General features: G+C 37.6%; 1 protein-coding gene across 1 annotated transcript in view; it reads right to left on the bottom strand.

Moving 5' to 3' along the window:
• Positions 1 to 16728, bottom strand: part of Rp1 (RP1 axonemal microtubule associated) — a 166788-nt gene that overhangs the window by 14253 nt on the left and 135807 nt on the right. Inside the window, exons 17-18 of the mRNA XM_048358668.1 lie at positions 13794 to 13993; positions 9817 to 9903 (exon numbers count right to left, since the gene is read on the bottom strand). Coding sequence (XP_048214625.1) covers positions 9817 to 9903; positions 13794 to 13993 — 287 coding nt within the window. The remainder of the gene's footprint in view (positions 1 to 9816; positions 9904 to 13793; positions 13994 to 16728) is intronic.

Raw genomic sequence — 16728 nt, 5'->3', positions numbered from 1 at the left:
GCAGTCCTTGGGTTGTTTGTTAAACGAATAAGTGAATATCTAAGTGAGCTGCATATGGTGGCACACATCTGTAATTCCAGCTGCTTAGGAGGCAGAGCTAGGAAGACTGCAGCCTGTGTTCAGCCAGGGCAAGTATAATACTGCTATCTGATAAATGTACTGAAAGCAAAAGGATTGGGGTATGGCTCAGATGGTAAAGCACATTGTCTGGCCAGCTGAAGTTTCTGAGTTTAGCCTCGTGCTGCTGAATGAATAGCCAAGTGAACAGGTATTTGTCAATACAGGTGATAAGACTAAATCATATATTTGATCATTAATGCTGTGAAATAATAATAGAAATAAGTATTTTCTGAAAGCACACTGAAACTTTGTAACATGCCCATATTTTTTACTTGAGAAAGGTAGTACTAATGACTAACTTGGTGCTAGCACTCCCTTCCTCCCTCCCTCCCTCCCTCTCTCCTTTCCTCCCTCCCTCCCTCAGAATCAGCTTTCAGAATAATCTACACAGTATCAATAGTCATGAAATGCCTTCGTATTTGCCTTTCTTTTTTTTTTTTTGCCAGTCCTGGGGCTTGGACTCAGGGCCTGAGCACTGTCCCTGGCTTCTTTTTGCTCAAGGTTAGCACTCTGCCACTTGAGCCACAGTGCCACTTCTGGCCATTTTCTGTATATGTGGTGCTGGGGAATCGAACCCAGGGCCTCATGTATATGAGGCAGGCACTCTTGCCACTAGGCCATATCCCCAGCCCTTTGCCTTTATTTTTAAAAGCTCTGTGTATACATTAAGTACATAATGAGAATTGAAGTATTCCACACAGTTTTGTTTTAAAGAACAAAGGTTTGTGATATTTCATCGTAGGATTTCTAAAAGTACCTTTCTCAGCCTTTTTCACCCTAATACTTCAAGTGTCCTTGCAAATTAGTTTCTAACTTAGTCTTTGACTCTTAAGTCCCTGAATTTCACATTTCTTCCCTCTGCACCTGTGCTAACACCCTGTTAGTTAAAGCACTGGACACTGAGGATCAAATGTGGTGTTTACATTTGACAGAAGGACTAGCAAATGCATGAATTTATCTTGGTTCAAATAAGCCAGTACAACTTTTGAGCTATTTCTATAAACAGCTGGAGTCTTTTGAGATTAAACATTTGACTGGAGATTTTGTGAGAAGCCTGTACTTCCTGCTGCTCACTGAACTAAAAAATCCTCAAAAAACAAACTGCTTTCCTTACTATATTTCAGAAGTTGATCATTCCCTTTGGTGGTTCTTTCTAGAATCCTCAAGTAAGGGAGTAATCCAAATAAAAGGAATTGAAAATATTTATGAGGTGCCTAACAACTTCTTGTTGGTACCAGGCCTTTGAATTTGGGGCCTTAAGTTCCACATTTGGCTTTCTTGCTCATAGCTGGAACTCCAGCACTTCAGCAACACCTCCAGTCCACTGTTTTGCTGATTAATTGGAAATACAATCTTAGACTTTTCTACCCTGGATAGCTTTCAAATCTCAGTCCTCAAGATATCAGCCTCCTGTGTAGCTAGGAGCTAGATACAAACCACTGGTATCTAGATAGATAGTAGCTATTCTTCACCTAATTTAGCTAATTTCAAGATTATCTGGAGTTCATATCAAGTAGGTTATTATATATATAATAAATTATGATATATAATGTATATATACTATACCTACATAGTATATAATATATAGTATATTATATATGAATATATACATGTATGTATACATATATATTGACAAAGTTACTCAAGCCTATGATCCACTTCAACTCAAAGGCTGAAAGATTCAGAAAATTTCTAGAGAGTTACAATTCTATTTGAGTCCATTGATCCAGATACAGTATATTGCTCTAAGAAGCCGTTGGGCCAGCATCAGGACTCTAGCTTTGTCACACCTGTCAGCATCAGAAGGACTCTGGCCTTGTCACCTCTGTCAGAGTATGAATGGATCACACATCCACAAGGCCCCAGGCTGCACCCAGGGCTTCTCTTCCCCTAACCATGGCTAGACCATGCAAGACCATCTGTATTCCCTAAACATCAAGCAAGATTCTACAATTTCCCTTCAATTAGCACTGATACTGTACACAGTATTTCATATATATTAAATGCTTGTTAAGTGAACAAAATGGGTCTTATTAATTTATTTTATCCAACATATCTTATAGACCAAGTTCCTATTCTTGTGTTATTTTTCTAGTGGAAGTCATACAATAAAGAAATGGAACAATATCACGTAACTGATTTTTTAATATATAAAATAAAACAGGTTGAGGTGATGGGCCACTGGGAACACACTTTAGGTAATGAGGCAAATGCCATACTTGTGGCAGGGGACTTGTGTGGTTTCAGCATCAAGAATGAGGGCAGAAAAGTGCAAAAAATTATACACACTTCAGAGAGGTGGTCAGGGGAGAAATTGAGAGGGGATGTGACTGGTTAATTTTCACTGAAGATTACTCTGGCTGCTCTTTGAAGCCTGGGTACTATGGGTGGGAAAAAGAAGCTGGAGTGCTATTATAAAAGTCTTTTGCAGTATAAAGGAGAGAACAAAATGCAACTTGGACTCAACTGATGGTAATAAGATGGAGCAAACAGACAAAATGTGAGATATGGTTCAACACTAGAGTCAACTGGAATCCTTAGGGACTGCATTTTGGACTGGAGAAACAAACAGTAAGTGGAGACAGACACTGCCTATTCAAGTGAGAAAGGCTGAAAAGCAAAGCAGGCCAGTGGCAATCAAGAGTCCTGAAAGAGTTCATTTTTTTCATTTGATTTGCACAACTTGTGAGACAGAGCAGGTACAATGCACCCTATTTTACAAGGCACAAGGTTTACAGAAAAATTCGCTGAAATAACCTTTGAGAAATCAAACATTTTTCAAGAATTGTAACATCAACACTAAAATTTATACCTTGATTTCAAATAGTTAAAGTCAGTTCCATGGAAGAAAAACAAAAGGAAACCTAGGATTCAAAGGCAATTATTAAGTTTTACCTGACAGCTCTGGTTAAAATTCATTCCTATTGTTCTTTTTCTTAATATTCAAACTTAGTTACTATCTAACTACATTCAGTTATATCCATCTTAATTTTCATTTATGTTACTCAAAAGGTACATTGAATGTAATTCAGGATCATTTCTAAAACTACTGGCCTCCTCCAACAGTAACATCTCCTGCATCCTTTTTTTATTAGTAATCACAAGAAGCTAAGGGTTGTGTCCAGATCCAAACTGCTACCAGTAAGAGAACTCTCATGCCATACAACCGATCATGGCTGGCATTCAGATTTTCTTAGTCCATCACAAAATCAACTCTGCTTTCTGTTCTTGTCTCTCTGTCTGTCTGCCTCTCTTACACACACACACACACACACACACACACACACACACACACACACACACACACCTCCCTCTCTTTCTCACCCCTCTCTCTGTACCAGAGGTATGGCTTGAACTCGGAGCTTGGGTAGTGTCCTTAAGCTTTGCATTCAAGGCTGGTGCTTTACCACCAGAGCCACAGCTCTACTTAGGGCATTTTGCTGGTTCATTGAAGGTAAGAGTCATCTGAGCATTCCTGCAGAGTTGGCTTTGAACTACTTACATTAGTAACTAGTAAAACATGCATGAGCCATCAGCACCTGCCTTCTAGTAACTTTTTTGAAAACGGTATTTTCTATTGGCTTTCAGTCTGCGGCATCATCTTACAGTATCCTGTGTGTATTAACAAGGCCTAAAGCCTTGACTTTTTGCTGCAGCTCTGAGAGAGCTGCCAAATGTGAATACTATGAGAAAGTCACCATGACTGTGGAAGCATGCACCAATATCAAATAGAAACTAGACTCAACAGAAACTAGAGTTCACTCACTGAACTACTCCTGCTGACTTACAATTGTAAATATTAGTTGTGTCACAAGAGAACATTACAATCAAAGTGCTTGGTTTCTTAGAAACTTAAAATTCCTGGATTACTTTAAGAAATTTCAGCCAAGTAGTTAAATACTGTCCTAAAAATAGCTGACTAGAACAGATATATGGTGATATTTACAATGTCTGAATTAGCATACTAGAATTTAACACTGAGATTTAAAACCCATCGATCATATCACCTACCCTTTTTGTTCAGAACTCAACAGAAAAGAAGAAAGGAAAAATAAATTTAGTTCCTTCCAGAAGCCTTCCAGAAAAATTAGATAGGTCTCTCTCGTAATACTCTCTCTTGTATAATATTTATATACATATATATTCTTTTCATAAAACTTCCAGAAAGATTATATAAAACAAAATAGATACATGTATAGAGAGAGGGATAATTTCACTGGTTTAAGAGCATTAAAATGAAAAATAAAGAGAATCAAACATAGTATGGTTTATAGTTGAGTTAATGGTGTAATAAATTCTTTAAAGACATACACTATATCTCAGTCATGTTTGCATGTTCAACTACCACATTGAAGCCCTTTCACATGATGGGTACTTTAGCAGCAGTTGACACAATTTGAATATGAGAAAAATTGTATATACTTTTCTGAATATGTGCTATCATTTCAAAGTCAAAGGAGAGCTCAAAGTCAAAGTCTAAGGAAACATCTGTTGTTCTATTCCTCACACCTTGACAGACTGAAATATAAAAGGAAAATTTTCTTGGTCCAGTCCTGTCTCAAAATAACAATCTGACTATAAGAATTAATTTGACTAGCGTAGTCCCCACCATGTAAGCAAGGTGAAATATTATGTTTAAGATAACTGTAATCCCTGAGTTGTGCTACTGAACATAAATATGTAGATGGCTAAAACTATGTGGTTCATAGTAATTATCTTTCAGTCTAAGCAAAGAGATTATTACTGGAGTCTGTCACATAGCATCTGATAGTGATCTTCATAGAATTACTTCTACACACCTAAGCAGAAATATGAGTTGGTGATATAAGAGCTTTTTAACAAGTGAGTCTAGTCAAGCAACTTGTGTATGACAATCCATTCTGTTTAAACACCATTAAAACACACACAAAAAAACTTTTAGCTATACATATAGACACGGTCTCTCCACTTCACAAGAAAATTATTTTGTATGTGTCTATACAATATTTCATAACAATTGATGTGTATCATTGGTAAATGGTATAGTCAATCTCCACCATTCAATTCAGCATCTCTCCCAGCTGTGCCCTCATTCACACCTTTCAACTCTGCGAGGTCCTCTGTCCACAAGTCATCCTAGATCCTCTAGTGAACACACTTATGTTTCTCATTGAACTCATGCTGTTATTAGGACTTGAACATGCAGTTGGATCTTTACCTGCCCTCTTAATTTCTATGTTTCATAGTCAATCTTGCTTACCTACCTAGATAGAAAGAGATAAATGTTCATTCTAATTTTATATCCCTGTAATGCTAATGCCAAACCTATGGCAAATCCATTGTTTTCCCTTAGATATATCATTAAAGTGCAATAATTCACCTACCTACTTGTTCCTCAGTTTAAAGAGATTCTTGAGTTATCTTGATTATTTCTCTCAGAACTCTCTATATACTGGATAACTTAGAAGATTGGATTCACCTATTAGCTACTCATTTTCCAAATCAAATTGCTTATACAAACCTATATATCCTTAACTATGATTACATTCAAGCAAACATAAGTAGTTATTTTTCCGGCAAATAATTATTTTATAAATTAGCCTCTGTATACTGACTCTTACATTACTTATGTTTCTTCATAAGGGCTGAGTCCCATCAGAACAAAAGTCCATGGGAAACAAACTCAAAAACTGTAAACATCTAATAGCTTATTTATATAGTGCAAATTTTTATCACAATATCCCTGACAAGCAAAGATATAGCTATTTAGAAACTATCTGCACCATATATTTCACAAAATCCTCACTCCATTACTTGCTATTTCATATTTGTAAAATAAGGCCTTGTCATGAGACCACAGTTATTGCTGGAAATCTTCAGAGCTCTCTGACATAGATATGTACTGCTGTGTTCTCAGAGACACTAAATACCTAGGCTCCCAGGTAACTTCCGGTTCCATTTCCTTCTCTAGTATGGCTTCCTGTTCCATTTCCTCTTTAGTATCTTCTGACCAGAAGCTTCTAAATGAGCACTCGCATTGAAAGGAACTTACCTTCCACTACAGTGTTTTCAAGGTATTCTTAATAATGCTTGTGTGTGCTATGGCCTCTGCCCACTGGTCATACCTTTTCTCCTAGACAGTTCCCAAACATCTCAAGCCCCTACAAAAATGCACACTATACATTTCAAAGAATATGAGTAGATTTTTGCCTGAAACATAGGTTTCGTGGCAAATGTAGCTCTGGAATTTCTGTTAAACGGATCTTTTCTACATTACAATCCACTGTAACCCTCCAAGATACACTCTTTTTTTTTTTTTTTTTTTTTTTTTGGCCAGTCCTGGGGCTTGGACTCAGGGCCTGAGCACTGTCCTGGCTTCTCTATGATCAAGGCTACCACTCTGCCACTTGAGCCACAGCACCACTTTTGGCCTTTTTGTATGTATGTGGTGCTGGGGAATTGAACCCAGGGCTTCATGTATATGAGGCAAGCACTCTTGCCACTAGGCCATATCCCCATCCCCCAAGACATACTCTCATTCTGGAAACACTAGGCAGATGCAGAGCCAGGCCATCACATTAGGGAATGAGCCTCCAAGAGGTTGGTGGGCATTAAAGGAGACAATAACTTCTCTGGATGTATCCTGTAAATACTGTTTTCTAAACACCCTTCCCCACCAAGAGAAAGCAGGGCTTCATGAACACTATCTAATTCCAGGGTGTGTGAAAAGAAAATACTAAAAAGGCTGAAATACACTTTAATGTGTGAGAGTAACAAATCTTCATAGAGTGGATGGTAACCTGTCAAAAGGATAGAGAAACGTAAAAGGCCAAATCAAAGATAATTTCAGCACAATGAACTATAATGAAAACAGAATAACCCTAACAAATAAAAATAAAAATCTGAAATACATGTTCAGAATGTCATCATACCTTGGTACATGGTACCTGATTATAGGACCCACATGGATATCACTATTCGTTGATTCTTAACTCCTTATTTAAAAGAAATGACATAGTAGCTGGTGCCAGTGGATCCCATCTCTAAACCTAGCTCCTAAAAAGACTGAGGTCTGAGGTTCACAGTTCTAAGCCAACCAGGCAAGAAAGTCTATGAGACTCTTATCTCCAAGAAACCACCAGAAAACCCAAGGAGACACTGTGGCTAAAGTAGTAGAGCACTAGCCTTAAGCAAAAAGCCAGAAGTAGAGCTGTTGCTCAAATAGTAGAATGGTAGCTTTTTTATATTTTTTTAATTTTTAGAATGGTATCTTTGAGAGCGAAAATAATAGCTCAGGGATAGCACCTAGCCCCAGACTTCAAGTCCCAGAATTGGCATAGATACGTAAAAAGGAAAGATTGTTTTTGCATAAAACCAACTCATATCCTTGAATATAGTTTAAATTGTCTCTAGATTACATAAAATAATGAATACAATATAAATGCTACATAAGTAGTTCTTATACTATATTATTTGTGGAATAATAAGAAGAAAAAAGTTTGTTTTTGTTTAGTACAAACACAATTAAAATATTTTCCATTTATTATTGGTTAAATCTGCAAATGTGCACTCAGATATAGAGAACTGACTATATAGTAGAACTCTACTACATGTAGTAGAATGCCAGTTCATGAATGAAGAAGTAACAGCAGAATCAGAAAATCACCATCTGGAAACCATCAGTAATAAGTGATTCAGACAAAACTACCTATGAATGCTACAATTAGTGGGTAAAAATGCTACTCTCTGTGTAATATATTGCCAGGACTGAAGTGTCATTAGGATTCCTATCAGTATTTATCTCTCTTGATTAAAACACATATTATAAATACACAGATTTTAAGAGACTAACAAACAGGCTACAGAGCACAGGTTAATAAATGGAAAAACTACGTGAAATCAGTTATTTGTTTCATCACTTCCTTATTTTCATCCCTTTGGAGTTTAATTACAGTTGCCATTTCTCAATACTTTTGCTAAATCAGTTATTCATGTAAAATTGCTTTACATTGGTCTTTAAGAGAATTTATCCTCAAGAGGAGGAATGCACAGGCCATTTGACTTAGCTCCTAGAACTTTAGCATTCATCCTTCAATGGTTTCTGTTTGAGATATTTTTTTCATCAAGTTGGAAAAACATTACACACTGATGTTGATATATCCTCTGCTACAGATTCAATATGGTTTATCCCCTCCAAGACTCATGTTACAATCTGCTAAGAATTGTGGCAGTGTTAGTTAGGAGATAGGGCCATTAAAAGATGATCAGTTCATTATGAAGGACAATTGTAGTCCTCATGGGACTGGATTATGATGAAAATGATTTAGACGTTCCTTGTTTTTGTCTTTTCTGTAGGTGCTTATTTCCCCCTCTACTTTCCTCTATCATGTTACAACATCGCTTGAAGTCCTTGCCAAACATAGCAGTCCTATTTTGGATTTCTATCCAGAACCACAAGAGAACCTTCCTTCTTTTTATTATTCAGATTCAGCAATGTTATGATATCAACAGAACTGGCTAATCTACTGCTTCTACTTGGAAATCTCAGGGATTATGAAGGTTTAACTCCTTATAAAAATCAACTAAAGCCTAAGGCTAGTGCTTATAATCTCCATTTCTAGATTTCAACATATAATAAGACCACTTACTAAATAATCTCAGTAAAATTAATTGTATTGGCTCTTGGATTTACTTATCTATAAAACAGGGATATTAGTAGTGTCCAAATCAAGGAGTTGCTGTTAGGAAAAATTCCATAGTATCTGTAAGGTACCTAGTGCATTGTAAGCATTTAACTAACATTAGTATTGCCATGGTTAAATTAAAAGATAAAAGTAAGATTCCCAAGTGAATACAGGCTATGACTATATTTTATTTAAAAAGCAAAATACATATACCTACGTGGATAAATTAAGTATTAATACACTTATAAATATATTTATATTTACATGTAGTTGCATAGATTGTGTTTTATATACATATAGAGATAATACATATGTAACCATAGAAAGAGTTATTTTTTTAAAAAAAGCTTTGTTAAAAGTTAACCACCTGAGTGGTCATTTAGGATCAGTTAACAATGCATTGTTATTCTTACACACACTATTCTTTAGATTTTCTTCTATAAAGAAAAGTTATGCTTACACATATTACCATAAATCATTATTTTAATAATTCATTGATTGATTGATTTAGAGGGCATGGTCTCCATCTCTTGTGTAGAGTGGTCTCCCAACTCCAGTTGTATTGACTGATCCTCCCAATTTAGTTTTTCCTGGGATTATTCATGTGGGCTATCAAACCTGATTTAAAATTCATTTTACAAGAATGAATCCATATAGTGTGTGTGTGTGTGTGTGTGTGTGTGTGTGTGTGTGTGTGTTTTGCATATACTAGGGCTTGAAGTCAGTGACTCTCACTCCTGCTTTGCTTTTTCTCTCAAGGTTGGTGCTCTATTACTTGTGCCATAGCTTTTTGCTGGTTACTTGGAGATAAAAGTCTTACAGAACTTTCTGCCCAAGCTGGCATTGAACCATGATACTCAAAAATCTCAGTCTCTTGTGTAGTCAGGAGACCCTGGTAGCCAGCAAGAATTAAACAAATTTTCACTCTATTTACAAAAACTTATTTAAATTATTTCTCATTTGCTTCATGTGGCCTACTTGCTTCTTTTCATTCTAAGATGATTCTGAACTACAAAATACAAAGCAGAATTACCCTCTGTAAACTCCACTCTGGTTGTCTGCTGGTCCCATCGTGTCCTATTCTGATCTTATATATCTCTCCAATGCTTTTGATTTCAACCTGAATGAAATGCAAAGGGGAAACATTAGCAGAATGTTTTACATTAAGTATAGTAAATTTTTTCTCTTATTCAAACTAAGTGCATTTTATCGTTGTTATTTTTGATGTTAGTGATGGACCTCTAATGGAGTTCGAGGGGGAGGGGGGGGCGGATTCCCCATCCTTCTATGAGTCCACCACTCAGAAACAGGCTTGACACAAGGGGTAGAGCAAGCAACAAACAAGCAAGCATGGCACAGATGTAGGAGGTTGACACAGGGGAAAGAGCAAGCAACAAACAAGTTAAGCAAGCCATTTACAGAAGCAGAAATTTGGGGTCAGGTTGACCTAATCTACTCCCCCAACATTTCCTACCATGTTTCCCTAGACAAGATGGAGTGAGCTCTGCTCCCGACAACAGACCTAAGACTTGAAAAGCTCTCTGAGACTCCTTTAAGTCTACAGATGAAGTCCTCTCAAACTGTGATGGAAGTCAGGCACCACCAGCGGCCACACCTGTAATCCTAGCCCTCTGGAGGCTGATTTGAGGATTGTGATTTGAAGCCAGCCAGGGAAGGAAGGTCCTTAACTACCAAACAGCTGGAAGTGGAGCCTAGATACAGAGTATTAGCCTAGAGCACAAAAGCCAGGGGCAGCAACCACTCCCTGAAGTTCCAGACCAGCAATAAAAAAGCAGCTATTCATGACTCTCTCTCTCACACAGAAAATGTGAGACAGAAATACCACGAAACTTGACTAAAAATATTCAGGAAAGAGTCAGATGAAAGAATAAGATAAAGAACATGCATATGCTCGGCTCTCTGACTACCACACATTTCTCACTGGAAGCCAACACTTTCTGGATTCCAATAACAGAAAGATGGGCTCTTATTTTAAGAATCAACTTTCACCAAAGAAAAGCTAAATATATAGCATATTTTACAAGTTTATGTGAAGTACCTGTGAGTCTAGAACTTCCTTCCCCTCTGGAGGAGTCTCTTGGACTCTGATGGAATGGGGATGTTCTGAGTTCTGAAGAAGGAAAATAATCCTGCCCACAGAGTGCATGTACTTGGTGGGCTTGGACACAGCCCAGGAATTCGTGTTAACCTGGGCAGTGGAGAAGTGGACGGAATGGGCCTTGAAATTACTCTGGCCTCAGCTGAAATGCTTGCTATTGTAAACTAGTGGTGTTTTACATTTCTGGGCCTTATTTTCCTTATCTGTTAGATGGATATAATACAAAACTTTCAGTTCAACAAATCAAATAAATGTTTATTAAAACAATAACTTAGAGCTTATGCAAGGCCACACATATGTAATGGCAAAAATGATGGTATAATATACTTCAATCTGGAAAAATGTATAGCCTATCTAAAGGGACCCTCCTTGGAAGGGGGAATGCTATTGCCCCTCAATCTGGCTAAAGGAGATGTGGCACCCTTCCTAGGTTTCCTCCTGAATAAAATCTGTTGAGCTGTTGAATTTATCTTTCAGCTCTCTTTCTTTTCTTACAACCACCATTTTCTACCCATAAATACATACAGAACCATGCTGGCATGAAGTAGAAGGAAGGAAAAGAAGAAAGCTAATCCCTCACTGACAACCCCACCCACCAATCCACTGCCTTCTTCCAGCAGCTACTGTCCATGACAGAACATGGAGTGTAGCTCCTCCCACCACTGGAAGAAGGAAGTCATCCCACATTTTAGTTCTTGTTTCTCTGAAAGGTAAACAATACTTTAGATGGTGGTATAAATGTTCCCTTTCTCCACAGTCTAAGTGAAAATGTATGGGAATACCAAGTGTGTCTTAAGTCTGTCTAGCATATAGAACTATCATGCAATACAATCAGCTCCAAGCAGCCAGCTACAAGCGTGTGACATGCACAGTCTCTTCCAGCTGCATAGCAGCCCTGTGAAGAATAAGGAATCTTAGGGCTGGGAATATGGCCTAGTGGCAAGAGTGCTTGCCTTGTATACATGAAGCCCTGGGTTCGATTCCCCAGCACCACATATATAGAAAATGGCCAGAGGTGGCACTGTGGCTCAAGTGGCAGAATGCTAGCCTTGAGCAAAAAGAAGCCAGGGACAGTGCTCAGGCCCTGAGTCCAAGGCCCAGGACTGGCAAAAAAAAAAAAAAAAAAAAAAAAAAGAATAAGGAATCTTAAAGTCCACTTTAAAGAGTTCTTTAACCCAGTCCTGATCCCATCACTGGGAGAACAGCTTGGAAATGGCCTGATTCTATGTTCTCACACCCCACTTAGGAAAACAGGCTAATAAGAAATACACTGCTACCTCAGTGCAGTCACTACCTTATACATTACCCATACATAGAGTAGTGTACACCTAGGGGGCACAGTGCACAGAACACACATTCCTAGCCTTCTCTAAACCTCACAACAGCCTTTCAAGTGAGTACTATCACCTCTTTGAACTAAAGATGAGACCAACAAATTCAAGGTAAAGGTAATACTAATTTCTATTTCAATTAGATATCTAGGATCCCATGGTCTCTGTGCTGAACCAACTTACTATATTTCCTATATAGGGCATGCTGGAATTGGTACACAATGGATATTCCTTCCTCTATTGTACAAATACAGATAATGCTGGTCCAAAGAAATTAAATGACCTATTCAAGATGTTTCAGCACATCACATGGGAAAACAGCACTCCAGTCCAGCTTACTTGATTTGCAGCCTGGTGTTGTAACTAGGATTCTCAACCTTGACTGCATTTTAAAACTACTAGGGGAGCATCCCAGACAAAATAAATTAAACGCTCCGGAGGTAGAACCTGTCTTCATTAGACTTTAAACCTCCCCCAGTGATTCCAAAGTGCAATCATGAGAATGTATACTAGCAATTCATAGGGAAAATTTCTCCAGAAAGATATCCATAGGATTTATCACCACACAAATACATATACATCATACCTATATGCATCCTGAATTCTAAATATTAAGTCATTATCATTAAGAAATATATGTGTACATTATGATTGAGCCCAAGTGTTTCTCCATGACTACAGACAACTGCTTTTCTTCACTAACATCTCATTTAATGATTTCAAAAGAGAATGAGAGACTATGGTCACAATATCCAGAAACTATTTGGGTGCTAGGAAGTTCAGGTACTATAGTGCCAAACAGCCTTGGCTTCCTCGTGACTAAGGTTGGCCTCAATCATCCTCTATCCTCAAACCATCTAAGGATACAAAAGAGAATTTCTCCAGGGAGAGTAACTGCTGTTTAACAGCAGAACTGAGTGCCATGTAGCTTTTACCCTGTAGGAGGTTGCAAATTAGTAAAGTGGAAAGTAACTGTCCTAATTGAAAATTGGCCAAAACACTGAGGAACTAAAAAGGAAGCCAGCTGTATTCAAAACAAAGCATCCCAGTGGTATCTGACACAAAAAAAAAAGAAAAGAAAAAATAGAGCAGGCATGCATAGAACTTCACAACATAGTCCGTGAAATGCCAAAAAAAGATTTCATATCCATCCAAGTCAGCTAAGTAACAGCTAAGAATATAGGCATGTATGCCCAAAAAAAAGCGGGGGGGGGGGGGGGGTTTCACTAGAAGAAGAAGCTCTTGAAAGCTTATAATCTGGTTATATTTTTTAGTTGAAGCTGATAATCTACGAGGCCTTTCTCAAACCAATGGCCTGGAATGAATTATGTTGAAAGAAAACAATTTTCTTGTATGAGTTTCTTTGCCTATATAAGATATAGGAGCAAAAGAGTATTTTCTTTGATTGTTATATAAGCATTAAGTTAGTTTATGAAGACTAGAGCAAACTATGTATTTATTTGATACAAGAGCAACACACATACATAGACTCCTATAGTATAGAAATGTTGCAAAAAATAATAATGTTCAAAGACCATTATTACTGTTGATCTTGTCTACCTGATATTCATCCTCCTGCCTTGGAAGGAAGAGCTGTTCCGGGCTGTCTTTGCTGAGACTTATCGGTCCAATGACTCCTTCGTCTCCGTATACCCAGAGTGTGACATTGGCTTGAGTCCCAGTATTTCCCGTCAACACTGACACCTTCCATTCATCTTCTGACAGAACAGTCTCACTGGTTTGGGAAGGCAGAATTTGTTCTATGGGAACAAGTGTTAGTGGCAGATCAGATACAACATCAAAATGACAGAATCTTTTGTCACAATGCAACCCAAGAATAGCAAGACTATGTGGGGTTAGGGATAAGGACATTGAACTATAATGAGTCCCAGGAATTTTATTTGTGCTTATCTCCCCATAACAAGATTCTGGTCAACTGACATCAACTTAGGTAAACTAAATTAGGACAATAATAAATACCAAGTATATGATGATTTTTCATACAACCTTGATGCTATTATATATATATTACATACTTTATTTTATAGAGTTTGCAGTTGTTTGTCCAAATATCTTTCATAAATTTGCCTTACTTACAACATAAAGTAACATAAAAGTAGGATTAAAAGACATTTCTGAATGAGACATTTTAAAAATAGCAAATTGAAGACAATTTTTAATAATATTTCTGGGGAAAAAAAAAACCTGAAAGGAGAGAACAACAAAATGAACTTGGAACTAGAGAGAGGACTTTTCACTTATACAAAGGGTTTCTGAGGTATTAGGGGCAGATGCCTGTGAGAACAGGTGCCAAAGAGTATGAATATTCCACAGCTTCCCCAGTGGCCAGCAGCAACAAAGCAATTGCCTTTGTTTATAAAAATACTGGGAAGTTCCACAGTAGACTGTCTCTCTTCTCCACACTCTGGAGCATCATCTATGTACCAGAGGCATAACAGCACAAATAACAATTCCCAAGCAGCAATTCACTGGTTGTCTGCAATTGTTCCAACAACAGCACCTTCATTTTTACAGGATCTTTTAGGCCTAGGTTCTACAGTGATAACCACAAGCCCAGAAAAAAACAGAAAATCAGTATTAAGTTTAAACAAACTAATTTTAAAATAAAAACTATGCAAGAGGGGCTGGGGATATAGCCTAGTGGCAAGAGTGCCTGCCTCGGATACCCGAGGCCCTAGGTTCGATTCCCCAGCACCACATATACAGAAAACGGCCAGAAGCGGCGCTATGGCTCAAGAGGCAGAGTGCTAGCCTTGAGCGGGAAGAAGCCAGGGACAGTGCTCAGGCCCTGAGTCCAAGGCCCAGGACTGGCCAAAAAAAAAAAATAAAAAACTATGCAAGAAATTTAAAATGCCAACAATTGCTATGAAATTTTTGTTTTCTCTGTGAGTTGCGAAATCTCTGTGATTTTGAAAACAGGTACATTCTCTTCCATCCTGAAAGCAACCACCATTCATAAAGCTCCTACTGTGTTGTCTGTATTGACTGTATCATATGTATTTCTCATTCCATCCTCATTACAAGCCTATGAGATGAGTCAAATTAGGAGATTCATGTTAACATGTAGAAATAAGACATGGGAGTTAATGCAGATTTCAAGTTGCATAAGTAAACCACAGGACATTGAACTCAAATGCCCATGCACTCAAACTAGCTTGTATGTATTTTATAGTCTCCTAAACACAATTTAATAGATCATTAAAAAAAAAACAAACAGTGGGCTTGATAGCATTGGAGATATTAATCTGTGTTCAGCTCTTTCCTAGCCTTTAACATTCGTTCCTGTGTCACTCTTACTCAATCCTAAAAGGTACTTCTCCCTATGAAATAGGGGAACAAAACAGGACTTAAAGATTAATGGTCTGCCCGGAGTTACACATGCGTAACCAAAGACCGAAGCTTCAAACCCAGGCAGAGTAAGTGTGAATCCCAAGCCATTTATGGGGACAAAATCAAAACTCAGATATTACTTGTGAAAACCAAATATGTGACAGTGAATCATTTCTAGCCAAACACATTTAGACTTTCCTCAGAACCAACAATACTATATTATATCATGAATCAAGAATAATTAGAAATCCAAGTCAGCAAGTTACTCTTTAAGGTAGCGAATCATTTAGTTAATATCTTCTGAATTTCTTAGTTATGTAAAAGTATAACTTTCAATTAGCTCAAAATCACTGGGCACTGGTAGACCAGTAATCCTAGCTGCTCAGGAGGCTGAGTTTGAGGATCATGACTAGAAGCCAGCCTATGCAGAAAAGTCCCTAAGACTCCTATGCACACACAAAAAATGATGGATATGGAGCTGTGGCTCAAATGGTAGGGTACTAGCTTTGAGCAATAAAAGCTCAGGCAGCACCCAAGCCCTGAATTCAAGCCCAGGAACAGCACACAAAAAAGAAAGGGAAAGAAAACAAACTATTTAATTCCTATTGTTTCTTAGGCACTATGCTCTAATAATAATACTGGTACTAATTAAAAGTTTGAAAGGTAAATAATGAGTCTTCACTCTGAAACACACTCTTTGTTTAAAAATTCTTTGCACCCTTGCATTCTTGAATTTGAAAAAAAAATCTTATTATCTTTAAACAGATATACAGGAGCTTTAATTCAGCACGTAGGTATATTAGTACATTGCATTTTAATCATTGTCACCCCTTATATCACTCTTTACAAGACCCCTCCCATTCCCTCAAGTTACCCAGCTCCATTTTCACACAAATATATTGTGTATTATGACTGTAGATGCACACTTTCTAGTGAAACATTTCTATTTGAGACCTAAAAATGCATCCATAGAAACAAGTATAGCAAAATTCAGTAGACACAGAGAGCAGGTAGTGACAATGGACAGGAAAGGGTTTATGAGAGTTACTTAAGTATCAAATGCATGAGATTTTGCAAGAAGCAGGAAAAGCAATTAGAGAGAGGGAACAGTATGGCCAGCATGGCCCTGGCTTAATTAAAGTAG

The sequence above is a fragment of the Perognathus longimembris genome, chromosome 12, assembly GCF_023159225.1.
Source record: "Perognathus longimembris pacificus isolate PPM17 chromosome 12, ASM2315922v1, whole genome shotgun sequence".
In the NCBI taxonomy this organism is placed as follows: Eukaryota; Metazoa; Chordata; class Mammalia; order Rodentia; family Heteromyidae; genus Perognathus; species Perognathus longimembris.
Note: the sequence above shows the minus strand (reverse complement) of the source record. Positions and strands in the feature narration are given on the sequence as shown.